Source organism: Rhodnius prolixus, unplaced genomic scaffold, assembly GCF_049639745.1.
Source record: "Rhodnius prolixus isolate KJV_2025 unplaced genomic scaffold, Rpr scaffold_5, whole genome shotgun sequence".
Lineage (NCBI taxonomy): Eukaryota > Metazoa > Arthropoda > Insecta > Hemiptera > Reduviidae > Rhodnius > Rhodnius prolixus.
In genome coordinates, this window is record NW_027411624.1 from 11,186,728 (window position 1) to 11,211,648 (window position 24,921).

At 31.5% G+C, this 24,921-nt stretch overlaps 1 protein-coding gene across 1 annotated transcript; it reads left to right on the plus strand.

The window, feature by feature from the left end:
• The first annotated feature begins 3,375 nt into the window (after positions 1-3,375).
• Positions 3,376-18,199, plus strand: LOC141458532 (uncharacterized). The gene is made up of 2 exons (XM_074136646.1): positions 3,376-3,479; positions 16,798-18,199. Exons 1-2 carry the CDS (start codon positions 3,477-3,479, stop codon positions 17,689-17,691), a joined length of 897 nt encoding a protein of 298 aa, XP_073992747.1. The 5' UTR covers positions 3,376-3,476; the 3' UTR covers positions 17,692-18,199.
• Positions 18,200-24,921: the final 6,722 nt, after the last annotated feature.

Below are 24,921 nucleotides of genomic sequence, written 5' to 3' on the forward strand. Positions count from 1 at the left end.
GTGCGCTTGATATGGATGAAATAGTGGAAGAAATAGTGGAATTAGCGAAACAAACCGGTTTAGATGAGGTAAATGTGGAAGACGTCGAAGAAATAGTTCATGTTATATAGTTAGTAGAAACATGTTAAGATAGCCTCGTTTAGCGCTGTTTCGCATTACACTCTACTTTGATGGAACGTATCCTCCGCGTTAAGCGGGGTCTTACTTTATTTACTATTTTTTAGTCGACCCATCCAACTACTCCAGTAGCATTCTATTTTAGTTAACCAACCTGTTGACTCGTTTTATAGTAACAGGAGTCGAATAAGGGTCCATTAGGATATAAAGTATTTACGATATTTATTCTAAAAATCCTATTTTTTTTTTTTTTTTTTTAGAAATCCAAAACTAAAAAGAAAAAAAATTCCATAAATCCAAAAACAAGAAAAGAAAAAGCAGAGTTAGCAAAGAAAAACGAAAAGAAAGAAGCTGATTCATTTCTAGATAATTTATTCCAAATGGATTTCGATCTAATAAAGTCGGAAATACAACGTCTTGAACAAGAAATTGAGGACACAGCCAGACGTTCTTTGCTGGCCACTGATCGTTGTTTTAACCAGGAGTGTTCATTATTTAGTGAGGAAGATAATTCATCATCAGCTAGCCGTGATGATGAGTTTACCAAAAAACATGATGAACAATTCAAAAAATCAGCTGCTCAAAAAACTAAAAACCATTTACGAAGGAAATTATTGACGAGTAAATTTAGAAGAATTTATCGATAAAGTTTGTAAACTGTTTACAATGAAGTAAAATAAAAATTTGTAATAAAAAAAAAGGTAGTAATCAAGATTTATGAGCTCGAAAACTATTTTAAAACCATTTCCTTGATCTGAAGTTATAGAAAAAAAATTACGTGAATAAAAACATTAAATATGGTTTAAATGAGGGTACGACATGTCCTCACATGTCTTACCCCCATTTATTTATTATTATTTAAAGCAGAGGTCGCCAGAGTGTTCTATACAAACCCCCCGGGGTCTATTTAACAAAAGTAGGGGGTCGATCTGAGCCAGAGAGGTCGAAGGAAAAACAATTTCGAACCCAATGTAGCGAACCTTCCAAAGAAATACCAAGCACATCCATCTCATTAATTAAGAACCAATACTGTAGTTACTTTACTTATTATTTTTACTTATTTATAATTTATTATATTTATAATATTAAGGTATTTAAATTTCAACATTAAGATATTTTTCATTAAACTATTGATACACAATGTAAAATTACTTTAATAAATGTTTAAAATCATAAAATAAATGTAAAAACACGGTACCTAATTGATAGTTTTATTTTAATTAACTGAAAATTACTTTTACGGGGGTCGATGGAGATTTCGAAAAATTATATAGGGGGTCCATGATCAAAAAAGTCGGGTGACCAAATGTTAAGTACAATAAACAAAAAATACCATAATCAAAATAAAACAATCATCTCTAGAGACATTAACCATAGTCATAGACCGAAAGGTGGAGTACCCTCATTTACATCAGTAATTTAAATAATTAAATATCCTTGGCCCTGATGACCTTAGTAGTCGTTGAAATCAGTTTGAAGCTACAAAAATTTACTGAAAATATAGTTGGGCGAAGATCTGTCTAAAGATTTATAACCATAACTGATCTGAGTTATGGAGGATGTGCTTGAATCAAGGTAAATTTTGCAAACTAACAGGTCCCCTCAAAGAATGTGGATGGTACATGCCTGATGCCTGAAAGTGGTGATGGAGAAATCTCCAATAGTTCATCTATTGACTGACTGTTGAGTCCCATTATCCCCAAGAAGATTTAGACTTTCTGGGTAAATTACCAATGTGATGGAGAAGGACAAACTCTCCTTAGAACTCACTCTCCAGATTTTGGAATTTATTCGTCACCTGGGATTGAAACGAATGAAATCTGCGAGGAATTCTTAAAGTTGGTACCTAAAATACGAAGCGAATCTAGATATCAATGTAAAAACCTTGGATATCCCTTCAAAGGTGGTTTTGAGGGAGAGTTACGTAACTTTTCCTTTGGAAGTTATATATTACTGGAGTAAATATAGAAGCAATTCTAGTTTCAAGGGAATTAAATTAGTTTAACTGTGGTTTTAGAAAGTCTTCAGAGTGTCTACACCAGATTTTCCAATTTTGGCGAAGAAAATAAATATTTCCCAAACAATGGCTGAAATGTTAGACATATTTTTCCAACTTGATCATCTAAAATAAGTAAAATATGGCTATTTGTTTTTGAAAAATGCCCGATAACTAGTGTTGCATTTTTGTTTGTATGCTTAAAATAAGTTTTTCATTCTATTTCATTTTGAAATGGAGATCAACGTTAAGGGATAGAAATCTCATCAAACACCTAAAAAGTATCAAAAAAAAACCTCCTACGAACCCACACACTAGTCTTAAAAGACAAGCAATGACAAAACGTGGGAAACTTCATTACAGACTACTTGGACAACGCTCCAAATTGCCCATTGAACTCAAACGATTAATATACAATACTATCCACAAACCTAAGTGGACTTACGGACTAGAGCTGTGGGGTTCAGCCAAACCTACAAAACATACGGACTGTAACAGACATTTCAGTCAAAACTACTGCCGACAGATAACTGACGCTCCTTTCTACGGTGACTAACCTCACTCTTCACAACGACCTCAACATTCCCTTCATAGACGAACTCGCCAAGACTAAATATCACAATTTCCATACGGCTCTAATCTATTTCTACAACCTCTCGCCACTATTATTCTTCTATTATTAATCGCCAGTGGCCCTCAAGACTACCATGAGGTCTGAAGAGCAACTTCATCATCGCATGTAGAGAGTGCTACAACTGGGTAGTTTCTCCTACTGTTCGTCTCGTACCATTTACATATTCACCACTCTTATTTACTTATTGTATAAATAAGCCGTTCACTGCACAATTCGATTTACTTCAAAATGGAGAAATCCGAAGAAATAATGTATAAATTGATTTTTAAAATTTCATTTCAAATATAAATTCAAATAAATTTACCGATATCATTCAGCGCCGGCTACTGAATTCGAGTTGAGTTTCATTGCAACGATTTACATTACGAGCACGGGGAGTTAATCAAAATGGCTTCTGAAATAAATTATTTATTATTTAATGGCCAAAAACATTTGTGCCGTTTAATGGTGTTGAATCTTTATTATTTGATAAATTTATTACAAAATACGTATAAAAAGCTATGGACTGAACCAAATGCTTTGATATCCAAATTTAGGATATTTCAAAAAGTGGAGTTAACTGATTTGTGCAGTGATTGACTCTTATTTCAATACAGATTGTAAATTACTTAATAAATTTTGTTAATAAAAAAATTTTGTAGTCATATGTTATTTAGAATTTAGTAGGATCACTTCAATTTAGCGACTTTTTGTAAAAATTTTGCCTCTGCTGTTAAAGAGTTGATATTGATGGTAATTATATTTATTTCGTTTTTTCTTTATTTTCCTTCATGTTTTCCTTTATTTTCCGTCAATGTTCATGTTATTGACGATCGTTAAAATTGGGCAGGTTAATTTAACGAAGGGTATTTCAAGTTGACTGGTAAAATTAGGACATCTAAAAAATCTGTGCAAGAATTGCATCGTATATTAAAGGCACAAAATTACACTATTTGAAAATGTTGTTAGGCCTGCAGTGCTGGAGATTTACCCGTCGTAGGAATGCTCCGACCGGTTTCAGACTTCATATATCAACAAAGTTAGAGTTGATCAGTTTCGTGTAGAGATTTCGACTTCACTTATGTTTTCGTTTTCGCATTACACTTCTTGTCTAACAAAACCCCATTCAGGGATACCAAATAAACATGTGTTACAATGGATAAAATTTCTTTTTTCCCAGCAGAAAACTGCAAAAGACTATAAAGTTTAACGTGTCTACAATTGAAAACTAATACTGCCTGAAAAATAAGGCATTATTTTACAAGTATCTGATTGATCATTGGGGAAACATGACACCAGCTGATTCTTGGTGTGACGAAAAAATATAAGTGTAGTTCTATTTTTCTACACCAGGGTGATTAAATCTAACTCTGATGGTGGATGAAAGTCCGAAAAATAACTATAGTTTATAATTGAGAAAAACAAAGTGTACAAGAGGACAAAATTTCATACGAATGCGTGGTTCACAGTGGGAGATATAGTACGGCCATAATTTTACAGAATATCATGACCCAAAAAATTGTCAACCCTTTATACCTTCTACATTTATAGATCTGTGCACAAAATAACTATAGTTTATAATTGAGAAAAACAAAGTGTACAAGAGAACTAAATTTCATACGAATACGTGGTTCACAGTGGGAGATGTAGAACGGCCATAATTTTACAGAATTTCATGACCCAAAAAATTTTCAACCCTTTATATCTTCTACATTTATAGATCTGTGCACAAAATAACAATAGTTTATAATTGAGAAAAACAAAGTGTACAAGAGAACAAAATTTCATACGAATACGTGGTTCACAGTGGAAGATGTAGAACGGCCATAATTTTACAGAATTTCATGACCCAAAAAATTTTCAACCGTTTATACCTTCTACATTTATAGATCTGTGCACAAAATAACTATAGTTTATAATTGAGAAAAACAAAGTGTATAAGAGAACAAAATTTCATACGAATACGTGGTTCATAGTGGGAGATGTAGAACGGCCATAATTTTACAGAACTTCATGACCCAAACAATTTTAGACCGTTTATATCTTCAACATTTATAGATCTCTGCACAAAATAACTATAGTTTATAATTGAGAAAAACAAAGTGTACAAGAGAACTAAATTTCATACGAATACGTGGTTCACAGTGGGAGATGTAGAACGGCCATAATTTTACAGAATTTCATGACCCAATCAATTTTAGACCGTTTATATCTTCAACATTTATAGATCTCTGCACAAAATAACTATAGTTTATAATTGAGAAAAACAAAGTGTACAAGAGAACTAAATTTCATAGGAATACGTGGTTCACAGTGGGAGACGTAGAACGGCCACAATTTTACAGAATTTCATGACCCAAAAAATTTTCAACCGTTTATATCTTCAACATTTACAGATCTGTGCACAAAATAACTATAGTTTATAAATGAGAAAAACAAAGTGTACAAGAGAACTAAATTTCATACGAATACGTGGTTCACAGTGAGAGATGTAGAATGGCCATAATTTTACAAAATTTCATGACCCAAAAAATTTTCAACCCTTTATATCTTCTACCTTTTTAGATCGGTGCACAAAATAACTATAGTTTATAAATGAGAAAAACAAAGTGTACAAGAGAACTAAATTTCATACGAATACGTGGTTCACAGTGGGAGACGTAGAACGGACATAATTTTACAGAATTTCATGACCCAAAAAATTTTCAACCCTTTATATCTTCAACATTTATAGATCTCTGCACAAAATAAGTATAGTTTATAATTGAGAAAAACACAGTGTACAAGAGAACAAAATTTCTTACGAATACGTGGTTCACAGTGGGAGATGTAGAACGGCCATAATTTTACAGAATTTCATGACCCAAACAATTTTAGACCGTTTATATCTTCAACATTTATAGATCTCTGCACAAAATAACTATAGTTTATAATTGAGAAAAACAAAGTGTACAAGAGAACTAAATTTCATACGAATACGTGGTTCACAGTGGGAGATGTAGAACGGCCAGAATTTTACAGAATTTCATGACCCAAAAAATTTTCAACTGTTTATATCTTCATAATTTATAGATCTCTGCACAAAATAACCATAGTTTATAATTGAGAAAAACAAAGTGTACAAAAGTACAAAATTTCATACGAATACGTGGTTCACAGTGGGAGATGTAGAATGGCCATAATTTTACAAAATTTCATGACCCAAAAAATTTTCAACCCTTTATATCTTCTACCTTTTTAGATCGGTGCACAAAATAACTATAGTTTATAAATGAGAAAAACAAAGTGTACAAGAGAACTGAATTTCATACGAATACGTGATTCACAGTGGGAGACGTAGAACGGCCATAATTTTACAGAACTTCATGACCCAAACAATTTTAGACCGTTTATATCTTCAACATTTATAGATCTCTGCACAAAATAACTATAGTTTATAATTGAGAAAAACAAAGTGTACAAGAGAACTAAATTTCATACGAATACGTGGTTCACAGTGGGAGATGTAGAACGGCCATAATTTTACAGAATTTCATGACCCAATCAATTTTAGACCGTTTATATCTTCAACATTTATAGATCTCTGCACAAAATAACTATAGTTTATAATTGAGAAAAACAAAGTGTACAAGAGAACTAAATTTCATAGGAATACGTGGTTCACAGTGGGAGACGTAGAACGGCCACAATTTTACAGAATTTCATGACCCAAAAAATTTTCAACCGTTTATATCTTCAACATTTACAGATCTGTGCACAAAATAACTATAGTTTATAAATGAGAAAAACAAAGTGTACAAGAGAACTAAATTTCATACGAATACGTGGTTCACAGTGGGAGATGTAGAATGGCCATAATTTTACAAAATTTCATGACCCAAAAAATTTTCAACCCTTTATATCTTCTACCTTTTTAGATCGGTGCACAAAATAACTATAGTTTATAAATGAGAAAAACAAAGTGTACAAGAGAACTAAATTTCATACGAATACGTGGTTCACAGTGGGAGACGTAGAACGGACATAATTTTACAGAATTTCATGACCCAAAAAATTTTCAACCCTTTATATCTTCAACATTTATAGATCTCTGCACAAAATAACTATAGTTTATAATTGAGAAAAACAAAGTGTACAAGAGAACTAAATTTCATACGAATACGTGGTTCACAGTGGGAGATGTAGAACGGCCAGAATTTTACAGAATTTCATGACCCAAAAAATTTTCAACTGTTTATATCTTCATAATTTATAGATCTCTGCACAAAATAACCATAGTTTATAATTGAGAAAAACAAAGTGTACAAAAGTACAAAATTTCATACGAATACGTGGTTCACAGTGGGAGATGTAGAATGGCCATAATTTTACAAAATTTCATGACCCAAAAAATTTTCAACCCTTTATATCTTCTACCTTTTTAGATCGGTGCACAAAATAACTATAGTTTATAAATGAGAAAAACAAAGTGTACAAGAGAACTGAATTTCATACGAATACGTGATTCACAGTGGGAGACGTAGAACGGCCGGAATTTTACAGAATTTCATGACCCAAAAAATTTTCAACCTTTTATATCTTCTACCTTTATAGATCGGTGCACAAAATAACTATAGTTTATAATTGAGAAAAACAAAGTGTACAAGAGAACAAAATTTCATACGAATACGTGGTTCACAGTGGAAGATGTAGAACGGCCATAATTTTACAGAATTTCATGACCCAAAAAATTTTCAACCGTTCATACCTTCTACATTTATAGATCTGTTCGCAAAATAACTATAGTTTATAATTGAGAAAAACAAAGTGTATAAGAGAAAAAAATTCCATATCAATATGTGATTCACAGTGGGAGATATAGTACGGCCATAATTTTACAGAATTTCATGACCCAAAAAATTGTCAACCCTTTATACCTTCAACATTTATAGATCTGTGCACAAAATAACTATAGTTTATAATTGAGAAAAACAAAGTGTACAAGAGAACTAAATTTCATACGAATACGTGGTTCACAGTGGGAGATGTAAAACGGCCATAATTTTACAGAATTTCATGACCCAAACAATTTTCAACCCTTTATATCTTCTACATTTATAGATCTCTGCACAAAATAACTATAGTTTATAATTGAGAAAAACAAAGTGTACAAGAGAACAAAATTTCATACGAATACGTGGTTCACAGTGGAGGATGTAGAACGGCCATAATTTTACAGAATTTCATGTCCCAAAAAATTTTCAACCCTTTATATCATCAACCTTTTTAGATCGGTGCACAAAATAACTATAGTTTATAATTGAGAAAAACAAAGTGTATAAGAGAACAAAATTTCATACGAATACGTGGTTCATAGTGGGAGATGTAGAACGGCCATAATTTTACAGAACTTCATGACCCAAAAAATTTTAGACCGTTTATATCTTCAACATTTATAGATCTCTGCACAAAATAACTATAGTTTATAATTGAGAAAAACAAAGTGTACAAGAGAACTAAATTTCATACGAATACGTGGTTCACAGTGGGAGATGGAGAACGGCCATAATTTTACAGAATTTCATGACCCAATCAATTTTAGACCGTTTATATCTTCAACATTTATAGATCTCTGCACAAAATAACTATAGTTTATAATTGAGAAAAACAAAGTGTAGAAGAGAACAAAATTTCATACGAATACGTGGTTCACAGTGGGAGACGTAGAACGGCCACAATTTTACAGAATTTCATGACCCAAAAAATTTTCAACCGTTTATATCTTCAACATTTACAGATCTGTGCACAAAATAACTATAGTTTATAAATGAGAAAAACAAAGTGTACAAGGGAACTAAATTTCATACGAATACGTGGTTCACAGTGGGAGACGTAGAACGGCCATAATTTTACAGAATTTCATGACCCAAAAAATTTTCAACCTTTTATATCTTCTACCTTTTTAGATCGGTGCACAAAATAACTATAGTTTATAATTGATAAAAACAAAGTGTACAAGAGAACAAAATTTCATACGAATACGTGGTTCACAGTGGAAGATGTAGAACGAACATAATTTTACAGAATTTCATGACTCAAAAAATTTTCAACCGTTTATATCTTCAACATTTATAGATCTCTGCACAAAATAACCACAGTTTATAATTGAGAAAATCAAGGTGTACAAAAGTACAAAATTTCATACGAATACGTGGTTCACAGTGGGAGATGTAGAACGGCCATAATTTTACAAAATTTCATGACCCAAAAAATTTTCAACCCTTTATATCTTCTACCTTTTTAGATCGGTGCACAAAATAACTATAGTTTATAAATGAGAAAAACAAAGTGTACAAGAGAACTAAATTTCATACGAATACGTGGTTCACAGTGGGAGACGTAGAACGGACATAATTTTACAGAATTTCATGACCCAAAAAATTTTCAACCCTTTATATCTTCTACATTTATTGATCTCTGCACAAAATAACTATAGTTTATAATTGAGAAAAACAAAGTGTACAAGTGAACTAAATTTCATACGAATGCGTGGTTCACAGTAAGAGATGTAGAACAGCCATAATTTTACAGAATTTCATGACCCAAAAAATTTTCAACCGTTTATATCTTCAACATTTATAGATCTCTGCACAAAATAATTATAGTTTATAATTGAGAAAAACAAAGTGTACATGAGAACAAAATTTCATACGAATACGTGGTTCACAGTGGGAGATGTAGAACGGCCATAATTTTACAGAATTTCATGACCCAAACAATTTTAGACCGTTTATATCTTCAACATTTATAGATCTCTGCACAAAATAACTATAGTTTATAATTGAGAAAAACAAAGTGTACAAGAGAACTAAATTTCATACGAATACGTGGTTCACAGTGGGAGATGTAGAACGGCCAGAATTTTACAGAATTTCATGACCCAAAAAATTTTCAACTGTTTATATCTTCATCATTTATACATCTCTGCACAAAATAAGTATAGTTTATAATTGGGAAAAACAAAGTGTATAAGAGAAAAAAATTCCATATCAATATGTGGTTCACAGTGGGAGATATAGAACGGTTATAATTTTACAGAATTTCATGATCCAAAAAATTTTCAACCGTTTATATCTTCAACATTTATAGATCTCTGCACAAAATAATTATAGTTTATAATTGAGAAAAACAAAGTGTACATGAGAACAAAATTTCATACGAATACGTGGTTCACAGTGGGAGATGTAGAACGGCCATAATTTTACAGAATTTCATGACCCAAACAATTTTAGACCGTTTATATCTTCAACATTTATAGATCTCTGCACAAAATAACTATAGTTTATAATTGAGAAAAACAAAGTGTACAAGAGAACTAAATTTCATACGAATACGTGGTTCACAGTGGGAGATGTAGAACGGCCATAATTTTACAGAATTTCATGACCCAAAAAATTTTCAACCGTTTATATCTTCAACATTTATAGATCTCTGCACAAAATAACCATAGTTTATAATTGAGAAAAACAAAGTGTACAAAAGTACAAAATTTTATACGAATACGTGGTTCACAGTGGGAGATGTAGAATGGCCATAATTTTACAGAATTTCATGACCCAAAAAATTTTCAACCGTTTATATCTTCAACATTTATAGATCTCTGCACAAAATAACCATAGTTTATAATTGAGAAAAATAAAGTGTACAAAAGTACAAAATTTCATACGAATACGTGGTTCACAGTGGAGGATGTAGAACGGCCATAATTTTACAGAATTTCATGACCCAAAAAATTTTAGGCCGTTTATATCTTCAACATTTATAGATCTCTGCACAAAATAACTATAGTTTATAATTGAGAAAAACAAAGTGTACAAGAGAACTAAATTTCATACGAATACGTGGTTCACAGTGGGAGATGTAGAACGGCCAGAATTTTACAGAATTTCATGACCCAAAAAATTTTCAACTGTTTATATCTTTATCATTTATAGATCTCTGCACAAAATAAGTATAGTTCATAATTGATAAAAAGAAAGTGAACAAGAGAACAAAATTTCATACGAATACGTGGTTCACAGTGGAAGATGTAGAACGGCCATAATTTTACAGAATTTCATGACCCAAAAAATTTTCACCCGTTTATATCTTCAACATTTATAGATCTCTGCACAAAATAACCATAGTTTATAATTGAGAAAAACAAAGTGTACAAAAGTACAAAATTTCATACGAATACGTGGTTCACAGTGGGAGATGTAGAATGGCCATAATTTTACAAAATTTCATGACCCAAAAAATTTTCAACCCTTTATATCTTCTACCTTTTTAGATCGGTGCACAAAATAACTTTAGTTTATAATTGAGAAAAACAAAGTGTACAAGAGAACAAAATTTCATACGAATACGTGGTTCACAGTGGGAGACGTAGAACGGACATAATTTTACAGAATTTTATGACCCAAAAAATTTTCAACCCTTTATATCTTCTACATTTATTGATCTCTGCACAAAATAACTATAGTTTATAATTGAGAAAAACAAAGTGTACAAGAGAACAAAATTTCATACGAATACGTGGTTCACAGTGGAGGAGTAGAACGGCCATAATTTTACAGAATTTCATGACCCAAAAAATTTTCAACCCTTTATATCTTCTACCTTTTTAGATCGGTGCACAAAATAACTATAGTTTATAATTAAGAAAAACAAAGTGTACAAGAGAACAAAATTTCATACGAATACGTGGTTCACAGTGGGAGATGTAGAACGGCCATAATTTTACAGAATTTCATGACCCAAACAATTTTAGACCGTTTATATCTTCAACATTTATAGATCTCTGCACAAAATAACTATAGTTTATAATTGAGAAAAACAAAGTGTACAAGAGAACTAAATTTCATACGAATACGTGGTTCACAGTGGGAGATGTAGAACGGCCAGAATTTTACAGAATTTCATGACCCAAAAAATTTTCAACTGTTTATATCTTCATCATTTATACATCTCTGCACAAAATAAGTATAGTTTATAATTGGGAAAAACAAAGTGTATAAGAGAAAAAAATTCCATATCAATATGTGGTTCACAGTGGGAGATATAGAACGGTTATAATTTTACAGAATTTCATGATCCAAAAAATTTTCAACCCTTTATATCTTCTACCTTTTTAGATCTGTGTACAAAATAACTATAGTTTATAATTGAGAAAAACAAAGTGTACAAGAGAAAAAAATTCCATATCAATACGTGGTTCACAGCGGGATATATAGAACGGCCATAATTTTACAGAATTTCATGACCCAAAAAATTTTCAACCCTTTATATCTTCTACATTTATAGATCTGTGCACAAATTAACTATAGTTTATAATTGAGAAAAACAAAGTGTATAAGAGAAAAAAATTCCATATCAATACGTGGTTCACAGTGGGAGATATAGAACGGCTACAATTTTACAGAATTTCATGACCCAAAAAATTTTCAACCCTTTATATCTTCTACATTTATAGATATGTGCACAGAATAGTTTATAATTGAGAAAAACAAAGTGTATAAGAGAAAAAAATTCCATATCAATACGTGGTTCACAGTGGGAGATATAGTACGGCCATTATTTTACAGAATTTCATGACCCAAAACATTTTCAACCCTTTATATCTTCTACATTTGTAGATCTGTGCACAAAATAACTATAGTTTATAATTGAGAAAAACAAAGTGTACAAGAGAACAAAATTTCATACGAATACGTGGTTCACAGTGGAGGAGTAGAACGGCCATAATTTTACAGAATTTCATGACCCAAAAAATTTTCAACCCTTTATATCTTCTACCTTTTTAGATCGGTGCACAAAATAACTATAGTTTATAATTAAGAAAAACAAAGTGTACAAGAGAACAAAATTTCATACGAATACGTGGTTCACAGTGGGAGATGTAGAACGGCCATAATTTTACAGAATTTCATGACCCAAACAATTTTAGACCGTTTATATCTTCAACATTTATAGATCTCTGCACAAAATAACTATAGTTTATAATTGAGAAAAACAAAGTGTACAAGAGAACTAAATTTCATACGAATACGTGGTTCACAGTGGGAGATGTAGAACGGCCAGAATTTTACAGAATTTCATGACCCAAAAAATTTTCAACTGTTTATATCTTCATCATTTATACATCTCTGCACAAAATAAGTATAGTTTATAATTGGGAAAAACAAAGTGTATAAGAGAAAAAAATTCCATATCAATATGTGGTTCACAGTGGGAGATATAGAACGGTTATAATTTTACAGAATTTCATGATCCAAAAAATTTTCAACCCTTTATATCTTCTACCTTTTTAGATCTGTGTACAAAATAACTATAGTTTATAATTGAGAAAAACAAAGTGTACAAGAGAAAAAAATTCCATATCAATACGTGGTTCACAGCGGGATATATAGAACGGCCATAATTTTACAGAATTTCATGACCCAAAAAATTTTCAACCCTTTATATCTTCTACATTTATAGATCTGTGCACAAATTAACTATAGTTTATAATTGAGAAAAACAAAGTGTATAAGAGAAAAAAATTCCATATCAATACGTGGTTCACAGTGGGAGATATAGAACGGCTACAATTTTACAGAATTTCATGACCCAAAAAATTTTCAACCCTTTATATCTTCTACATTTATAGATATGTGCACAAAATAGTTTATAATTGAGAAAAACAAAGTGTATAAGAGAAAAAATTTCCATATCAATACGTGGTTCACAGTGGGAGATATAGTACGGCCATTATTTTACAGAATTTCATGACCCAAAACATTTTCAACCCTTTATATCTTCTACATTTGTAGATCTGTGCACAAAATAACTATAGTTTATAATTGAGAAAAACAAAGTGTAGAAGAGAACAAAATTTCATACGAATACGTGGTTCACAGTGGGAGATGTAGAACGGCCATAATTTTACAGAATTTCATGACCAAAAAAATTTTCAACCCTTTATATCTTCTACCTTTTTAGATCGGTGCACAAAATAACTATAGTTTATAATTAAGAAAAACAAAGTGTACAAGAGAACAAAATTTCATACGAATACGTGGTTCACAGTGGGAGATGTAGAACGGCCATAATTATACAGAATTTCATGACCCAAACAATTTTAGACCGTTTATATCTTCAACATTTATAGATCTCTGCACAAAATAACTATAGTTTATAATTGAGAAAAACAAAGTGTACAAGAGAACTAAATTTCATACGAATACGTGGTTCACAGTGGGAGATGTAGAACGGCCAGAATTTTACAGAATTTCATGACCCAAAAAATTTTCAACTGTTTATATCTTCATCATTTATACATCTCTGCACAAAATAAGTATAGTTTATAATTGGGAAAAACAAAGTGTATAAGAGAAAAAAATTCCATATCAATATGTGGTTCACAGTGGGAGATATAGAACGGTTATAATTTTACAGAATTTCATGATCCAAAAAATTTTCAACCCTTTATATCTTCTACCTTTTTAGATCTGTGTACAAAATAACTATAGTTTATAATTGAGAAAAACAAAGTGTACAAGAGAAAAAAATTCCATATCAATACGTGGTTCACAGCGGGATATATAGAACGGCCATAATTTTACAGAATTTCATGACCCAAAAAATTTTCAACCCTTTATATCTTCTACATTTATAGATCTGTGCACAAATTAACTATAGTTTATAATTGAGAAAAACAAAGTGTATAAGAGAAAAAAATTCCATATCAATACGTGGTTCACAGTGGGAGATATAGAACGGCTACAATTTTACAGAATTTCATGACCCAAAAAATTTTCAACCCTTTATATCTTCTACATTTATAGATATGTGCACAAAATAGTTTATAATTGAGAAAAACAAAGTGTATAAGAGAAAAAATTTCCATATCAATACGTGGTTCACAGTGGGAGATATAGTACGGCCATTATTTTACAGAATTTCATGACCCAAAACATTTTCAACCCTTTATATCTTCTACATTTGTAGATCTGTGCACAAAATAACTATAGTTTATAATTGAGAAAAACAAAGTGTAGAAGAGAACAAAATTTCATACGAATACGTGGTTCACAGTGGGAGATGTAGAACGGCCATAATTTTACAGAATTTCATGACCAAAAAAATTTTCAACCCTTTATATCTTCTACCTTTTTAGATCGGTGCACAAAATAACTATAGTTTATAATTAAGAAAAACAAAGTGTACAAGAGAACAAAATTTCATACGAATACGTGGTTCACAGTGGGAGATGTAGAACGGCCATAATTATACAGAATTTCATGACCCAAACAATTTTAGACCGTTTATATCTTCAACATTTATAGATCTCTGCACAAAATAACTATAGTTTATAATTGAGAAAAACAAAGTGTACAAGAGAACTAAATTTCATACGAATACGTGGTTCACAGTGGGAGATGTAGAACGGCCAGAATTTTACAGAATTTCATGACCCAAAAAATTTTCAACTGTTTATATCTTCATCATTTATACATCTCTGCACAAAATAAGTATAGTTTATAATTGGGAAAAACAAAGTGTATAAGAGAAAAAAATTCCATATCAATATGTGGTTCACAGTGGGAGATATAGAACGGTTATAATTTTACAGAATTTCATGATCCAAAAAATTTTCAACCCTTTATATCTTCTACCTTTTTAGATCTGTGTACAAAATAACTATAGTTTATAATTGAGAAAAACAAAGTGTACAAGAGAAAAAAATTCCATATCAATACGTGGTTCACAGCGGGATATATAGAACGGCCATAATTTTACAGAATTTCATGACCCAAAAAATTTTCAACCCTTTATATCTTCTACATTTATAGATCTGTGCACAAATTAACTATAGTTTATAATTGAGAAAAACAAAGTGTATAAGAGAAAAAAATTCCATATCAATACGTGGTTCACAGTGGGAGATATAGAACGGCTACAATTTTACAGAATTTCATGACCCAAAAAATTTTCAACCCTTTATATCTTCTACATTTATAGATATGTGCACAAAATAGTTTATAATTGAGAAAAACAAAGTGTATAAGAGAAAAAATTTCCATATCAATACGTGGTTCACAGTGGGAGATATAGTACGGCCATTATTTTACAGAATTTCATGACCCAAAACATTTTCAACCCTTTATATCTTCTACATTTGTAGATCTGTGCACAAAATAACTATAGTTTATAATTGAGAAAAACAAAGTGTAGAAGAGAACAAAATTTCATACGAATACGTGGTTCACAGTGGGAGATGTAGAACGGTCATAATTTTACAGAATTTCATGACCAAAAAAATTTTCAACCCTTTATATCAGTGGTTCTTAACCTTTTCCAAGACGCGGAACACAATTATGTATATATTTTTCTCGCGGAACATTGACATTAAATAATTTGAAATTCGGTATTTAGCAAGAACTTAAAATTAAATTCAAATTAAAAAAAAAAAGGAACAATTTTTTGTTTTCGTATCTTTCCTAAGTTTCTAAATTTCAATACATTTAAAATTGAAATTTCGCGGAACACTTGGACCATATTCGCGGAACACCGGTTAAGAACCACTGTTTTAAAGTGTTGGCAGGTTTCACCGGTGGTGAATTCCAAAAAAGTCCTCTGTAATCCCCCCCCTAAACAAGAAATAATTTTTCCCCCTTAGCCTGAAATATGTTTTCTCGCATAAATTAACGTTTATTTTCTTGCTGAGCCTCCCTTGACGATTGTTCCATTTTAAAGACAAATGTTAGGATTAAATTGATGTATCGCGGCTCTTTTCTATCGATTATTAGTGAAGAATTGCTTGATATTTTACAGATTTATTTTTTATGCTGGTAAAAATTTAAGGGGTTGTACTAATTCTCTTGATACAATACCAGCATCGATATTTATCTTCAATAGATAATAAATAATATTTTCTTCTTAGAAAAGGTCAATGCACGACGACCTAAGCTGGCCCAAACTTAGTTATCAGACCACCCAGAATCATTTAATTAGATTTATTCTTAATTAGATTCATCAATCATCAATAATGAATTGATTAAATTTTCAGATGGAAGAAGCTGACTTAGAAGATTCCAATCTATCAGAACTCTACAGAAAAAAATCAGAGGATGTTAAGAATAACTATTCAGCAAAGAAGAAAATCGATGTTCATCAATCAGTTGAACATCGATTTGAAGAATTAAAAGATTTCTATATAAAAAATTACCAGAATAATATCTTCCTTAAAGCTCTGATAAAAAATTTAAATCTACCGGACGTCCTAAACGATCTACCCATAAATGACAAAGTAAATAGTGAAAGTGATAGAAACTTTGAAAACGATACCAACAGCACTAGTTTTGATAGTAATAATAACGTTACTGACTATGGCGTACTCAAAAATAAAAGTGAATTTAAAAAAAGCGGAAACAAATTCATCAGAGGGGATAAAAACTTAGGAAGCGACGATAGTGAGTCAATTGATGCACAATTTTCGGATATAAATTTGGACAATGATAAGGCAATTGGTGATTATGATGCAAAAAATCAAAATTTAAAAGAGAAACTAAGTAATTCATCAAAAAATACTTTAGTAGAAAATACAAATTCAAGTAATGATTGGATTCAAGAACTAAAAGAGGATTTATTTTATGATAAATGTTCAAAAGATATGAACTTTCTAGATCGAATGTACAGAGAAACCATGAAGAATGCTAAAATTGATAAAATCCCAAGTAAAGATAACGAGAACATTAAATCAGCCAAAAAAAAGCATAAATATCGTAAACATCATACAATCGATGCTGATAATGAATCTTATACATGGACTATGGAAAAGATTAATCCGGATCATCTGATGGAAATGGAAAAACAAAGAGATAAACATTTAGAGGAAAAAGTAAAAAAAATTGGCGACAATTTTTGGATAAAGAAGCTGGGAGGTGATTTTGACTCTCAGTAAAAAACTTTACATTTAAAATTTATAGTAAAATTAAGGCATGAACAGTTAATAAACAGCTTCAAATGAGGAACACTTTCTTCTTTTTTTCATTGAGAAGCGCAAACATGGAACTTGATGCTGTTATCTTATTCTAACAAATTAAAACATAAAAACGTTCTATATGAATAATGAAAATGACAATTATAGTCCAACAGAATGGGCTTTTGTATTATACATGGGTTTTGGTAGATGGAGCCAGTTATTGTGGATCTATGTTTCCGTTTTGTCCACGTTAGACTTTATCATTGATCAAAGTAGTTTATTTTTTATATTATTAAAAAAAAAAAAATTATATTATTTTCATATTTCTGTCATTGGAATTGGAATTTCCGAAACTTTGCCAGTTTAATGGAACGGTTAAGTAGCCGTCACATTTCCTGGCTCTTCGTTAGATAGGGTTAAATTTCTCTGGAGAATATATAAGAGCGTATATAAGAGAACAATATAAAAATATATAATGGAAAGAAAACTCAAGTTGAAGTTATGTGTACTTTTATAGTCTACAACCTTCTATATTTAGATAAAATTAAGATTGAAGCAAAAGTAAAGATTTCAAACTGTAAAGAAAGCCCTCCTCTCTGATGTAGCTACCACTTGAACTTGTACACTTGGAAATTACGATTATTTTCGAAGTTTGGTTGAACATTTTTTGTTTTTTTTTTCAATTTTGATGTTTATAATATGGTAGAACAAATCCGGGTTGTTTCACTAGAAAACTTAAAAGGCACATTCGTAATGTTATGAACACAAACACAAAACTTATTAGTAAAATAGCCTATTAGTAAAATTTATTATTGTAGTAACAACAATCGCCAAAAATTCGGGTAAATAAGCGAAAGTTTTCTTTAGCCAAGAAACAAGAACATTTTTTGTCTGATAAAAAAAAGAAGCCTTACGTGGGATCTCCCCAGTCCAGAATCGTCCTTCAAAACAAAATTCCACTAGAGTTGAATAGCAGCCAAAAAAAATGGAAAATACATAAATAGGTTATATGTAATGCGGTAAAAATTAAGTTTATATGTTTGAAAGGTGGAGCTATATAAGCCTAAGAGACACCAAAATGGCTAAATGTGAGTGTAAAGTGGCCCTACTTATGTCTAGTGAGTCGTCAACATGGCTAAATATGAATGTAAGATGGTCCTACTTATGTCTAGTGAGTTGTCAACATAGTTAAATGTGAGTGTAAGATGGTCCTACTTATGTCTAGTGAGTGGTCATCGTGGTTAAATATGAGCATAAGATAGTTCTATATAAGTCTAGTGAGTGACCAACATGGTTAAATGTGTGTGTAAGGTGGCCCTACTTATGTCTAGTGAGTCGTCAACATTGTTAAATGTGAGTGTAAGATAGTGCTATATAAGTCTAGTGAGTGACCAACTTGTTTAAATGTGAGTGGTAAGGTGGCCCTACTTATGTCTAGTGAGTCGTCAACATAGTTGAATGTGTGTCTAAAGTGGCCCTACTTATGTCTAGTGAGTCGTCAACATAGTTGAATGTGTGTCTAAAGTGGCCCTACTTATGTCTAGTGAGTCGTCAACATTGTTAAATGTGAGTGTAAGATAGTGCTATATGTCTAGTGAGTGACCAACTTGTTTAAATGTGAGTGTAAGGTGGCCCTACTTATGTCTAGTTAGTCGTCAACATAGTTGAATGTGTGTGTAAAGTGGCCCTACTTATGTCTAGTGAGTCGTCAACATTGTTAAATGTGAGTGTAAGATAGTGCTATATAAGTCTAATGAGTGACCAACATGGTTAAATGTGAGTGTAAGATAGTCACTTCTATATAAGTATGTGAGTGACCAACATTGTTAAATGTGAGTGTAAGGTAGTGCTAAATAAGTCTAGTGAGTGACCAAAATTGTTAAATGTGATTGTAAGATGGCCCTACTTGTGTCTAGTGAGTCGTCAACATTGTTAAATGTGAGTATAAGATAGTCACTCCTATATAGTAAGTATAAAGAGTGACCAACATGATTAAATAGTAGAAACTGCAATTATGTTTACAAAAATTGCCACTAGAGTTCTCCACCGGATGGAGTGTACAGTGAGCTTACAGCCTATTTAATGGCGGCTAACAAGCCTATTTCTCTATTATCTATTTCACAATTAAACAGAACAATTTCTGAAGTTTTTTGTTTCTTTTAACGATAATTGAGTAAAACATGAAGTATCATTCCAAAAGAAATATTATTTATCGTATTTTAAATGGGAATTTTTTTTTCTTGCTTTAATCGAAAGTTTATCAAATACCTATGGGAGAAATGTTGGAAAAACATTTTTAAATTAATTATTTCATTGAAATAATTGAGCTTAAAGTAGTGGCCAATCACAATGCAGTACGGTTGTAGACGGTGGGCGGGTCATGCCCACCTCTAGTGTAACCACGCCCCGTCCAATGATATCCAGTTATGGGCTGGTCAAAGCCTATTAACAATGGTGTTTCAATACTTTTCTCCTATTTTGTCTAAATCTCTTATTATTTTCTCATATTTTATTAACTTTTTTGGTTATTTTAGACATAATATTAATCTTACGTAAATATTTAGGTAAAATGTTAACAAATTATTCGAAAAAAAAAATCATTCTCTATTTTCAAGAAATTTTTCTTAAGTTAAAATCGTTTTCGAAGAATCTCGTATGAATACTCACATGACTTTTTCTTACCATAATTTACGAATATAATTGAATTTTCTTGTAACTTGGAATTGCAGGAAAAAAAAGAGATCAAATTAATAATAATGTTAATAGAATGCTGCGACACATTCCATCTGAACCAAACTATTAATTGAGAAAAATACACACGCCAAACTGACATTTAAGCTTAAATATGGCATAAAATTAAATGCAGTCGTTTAGCTATTTCATAATAAATTACAGAAACCAATGCAATTAACCGGATTTAAATTACACATTATGAATAGCTCAGATTGCAATTTTTATTGTTGTAAACAGTTGCTACAAGATTAAAGTTAATACAAATAATTATATTTCTTATCAATATTTAAATCTTCCCTGAGTTTAGAGCAGTGTTTGCAGTACCATGAGCAAATTGGCTCTTTCAAATAGGTATCAATCTCTTTCCGTACGTTTGGCCAATTTTCATCATGCCGGAATTCTTCTGCCAGATAAACTAAACAATTATTTCTGGTCTTTTCAAACAATAAATCTGGATTTCCGTTTGCATCAATTAGTTTCCATTCTTTGCAAAGACTTTGTTTCACTTCTTCCGGTATAAAATGTACATTTAACGTTTGTTTTAATTTAAACCAAAGATGATTTATACTAAAATGTTTATTGTTACTTAATACTTGCATAGTTTTCAAATCAATCCATAACAACTGGGGTATGATGTTAGTCTGTTTCTTTAATAAAGACGTGCATGCAACTGACGGAAATAGAGTGCATAATAATGCTCTTCTTTTGCCTTCAACTTTATTGCCAATTACATTCTCATCTATAATACGATGGAATTTACCTTCAGCATAGAAATTGCAACATATATCCGGATAACACCTAACTATTCTCTCCAGTGTTATCAGATCATCGCTAACTTTACCATCTACGCTAATCGGAAATCGTGGTATTTCATATTTCAATGTTAAATGAATCAGGATTTCTTTCAAATCTCCGTGGCTTTTCTCAATGATTCTATACATTGATGTACCTTTAACCGTATAAATAAAACAGAAAAAGATTATATCATCCATATAATGATTGTTGGCTGAAAGGAGGATATTTTCTTTATCTAGATACCATAAACGTTCTTCATGTTCTTTACATAACCATTTTTTATGCAATTCTTTAAGTTTTTTTAAAACTTTTTTAATATCTAATCGACGTATTTGTAATAAAGGTTCATTTACTGTACCATAAGTTACTTCTTTAGTACCATCTTTATAAATGTTGGACGGAGGCTTGGTTATTACCAGGAACTCGTCTTCTACAGCCGGTTCAACCATCTCTTCCTCGTTATTATCTATCCATTCTTGCACTTTATCCATCACGAATCTTGTTTTCTTTATTAAGAAATAGAATATGAGTTAAATTAAAAGTATTTTATTAAAATTGTGAAATTATTTTTACTTTTTTAAATAAAGTTCATGTTACCTAAGAAATATATTGAATAATTATAGAATACAAAAAAATAATAACTAAATTACTTTTTTTTTTAAGCGAGAAACTCATTTACAGATGTTAAATAGACTCTCGAATTTCTCTTACAATTTTTCTCACGGTTTTAACTCACAAAATTTAATTTGGAGTTTATTTTTATTATTTTGTTTAAATTACTTTATTGAAATTTAAAAACTGCAGTCGCGATTACTCCCGCAAAGTGTTGTAACTGATACAACATTCAATGAATCAATTAGTTGATCTATACCAAGTGAATCTTCAGTCCAGCGTAGTCTCGGTCAACGGTTAGGATTGTCTGGAGAGTCAAAGATGAAAGCTGGTCAATGAGAGGGTTAGAGTTAGAGAATGAAATAATATTAAATGAAAATAATCATCTATTGGCTGTGGTTAACATTCAATTAATGTATCCATTTTTAAAATTTAATGTTCTAATATCCTCTTATCGCTACACGAACTCTTCAAACGCACATCAACCACTTACAGGACTGGCTTATCAAATGGCGAATCGAAACTAACGTTACGAAATCAAAGTTTATAGTATTTACTCTAAGACGAAAAATCTTACCTCCCATCATCTTGAACCAAATTCCTCTGCGAACTGGGGACAAAGTACGCTACCTTGGACTGCCCCTAGACAAACGGTTGTCATGGAATCCCCATACTAGACTGAAAAGACAAGAAACTAACCAACGCTACAAAACTTCTCGCCAGACTACTTTGACAAACGATCTAAACTCAACCTACAAAACAAAAGCCTCTTATACCTATTGTTACTGCGACCTATTTGGTCATACGGCATCGAAGTATGGGGAATCGACTAAACGTTCCAACTAACTACGACTCCAGACATTAAAATAAAAAATACTACGAAAACTACTTAACGCTCCATTCTACATTTCTAACCTCAACATTCATAATGACCTCAACATCCCTATCATTAACGACCTTACTAAAACTCGTTTCTTAAAATTTCATTCCTTTACAGCAGCTCATCCTAATCCTTTAATAGAACACCTATCTTCCTCCACATTACCAGGCAATCCTCCAAGGAGATAGAAGAGAAGATGGCCCCCCCTGCGATCTACTCTCCTCATAACAGTATAGTGCATCTGTTCACGTTAATAGAGTGTCGCCACTGGGTGCCTTCTCCAATCTTCAATCAAGACCGTATTTTACATCACATTTGCTTGTTGCAACAACCGTTGCAGTCGCAAATTTCAATAAAAGATTAAAAACAACAAAAAAAAAGAAAAGTAACATACTTTTGCAGAATTATCCGAATTTTAAGGGCTGTAATTAAACTGATCTCCGGCTTGTTGCATTTAAATTGTAGTGTGTAGATAGCAGAAAATTATAATCAATAATAATATGCATTGTAGACCTCTTTCGCCATATTCTGACAGTATTCGTAAATGTAGCGGCAAATATTCTATATTTACGGAACGTTTAGATTTTACAAACGTAGAATAAAAATTTTATGCCTATTTTTAAAGGAAAATATTATTCAGAGAATTCAGATAGAACTAACACAAACTGAAAAAGGAAATAGAGGCTGAATTTTTTTACAAATTTGAATTATTTTAAATGCAAATATTAAAATTGAATATTGAACTTAATTGAATATTGTAACAGAGAATTCAACATATTTTAGAATAATATAAATTTATTGTTAATTTTTAGATATTTATATTTTTTTTAAAGGTGCGTCAATTTCTGAATACGTTGGCACCCGGAGCTTTATTCGGCCTCAGGACAGTGTTCTTTCGTTAAAGAAAACACGGTGAGTGAGCTGCAAGAAGCTTCAAGGAAGAGAAAATCTTCTCGGCCAGTAAATGGAATTGAAAAACCAGGATCACCCGCTTTGAAATCCCAGTATACGCTAACCACTTAGCTAGTTACTTCCATTTTTAATTGGTGCTAACTAAATTTGTTCCAATAAGAAGAACTATTTATTACTCTCGTTTTTCCAGCACTCTCATTGGCTAGCTTTTATCTTTGAACCTTCTTGACAAAACCTAACGATCGAGTGAAACGACGCTGGATGGACTCACGATTTACACAGTTCAAAAATCAAGTCAAATATCCAGTTCATATTATTTATTTGTTGCACTGAATAAAGATATATAAAAGAAAAAAAAATATCTTATAATTTTATTTAATTTAAATGGTTTATGTATGGAGCTCGCCTGGCGATCGACATGTGTAATTATATCACTAGGCACATAATTATTGACAATATATTTTGCCAAAGTAAAATATAATTATCAACATTTATAAATATTGACGAACAAAGTTGCTATTTCTGGAAGAAAGTATAGAATTTAATGTAAGTGATTTCACATACGTACTTTGTGCCATACTTTGTGGCAAGTTTTAACTCTACTAGGATTCCCAAGAAAATGTTGAGTGGGTGAACCTTTAACGCCCACTAAGTTCTCTTGCTGTAACTATTCTTCCAACTGGTAGATTTTTTTTTGTGCTCGACGTTATATGGATTCACCATATCACATTAAGGTTCTTCTCCTAAAGTTTTCTCTGGACCCCAACAAATCTAGTTTAGAACACAATGTGGTGTTTGGGAAAATCCATAGACGATTTGGGTTAGTCCCTTACAATCATGTTACTTGCGCAAATCTATTGTGGTTAGAATTTATATGTTAACAATAATGCTGGTGTTCAGTAAAATGTAAAAACTTTTTAATACGTCACCATCGGTATCTTGAATTTTTTTTGTATAGATCTATAAAAAGTAACTCTTAAAGAATAACGTTCTGTGATCTGTTTTCTATTTTCAGAAAGTGTACAACCGTTAGAAATATTCTCTTGGATGAACATACAAGACGAGGTTGGTAATGACAAAAAATTGTAAAGTTGCCCCTAAAAGCGTTAGCGACGAACACCGTCTCTGGTAGTACCTATAGTCTGATTTTCTGTGAACGTTTGGAGTACCAAAACATTATCAACAGCCTATACTATTCAGAGACATGATTGAGAATAAGGGTCAAGCAGACGCTTATGAGGAAATGTCCAGGGTGGTGGAGGGAAGGCGTGTTTCTG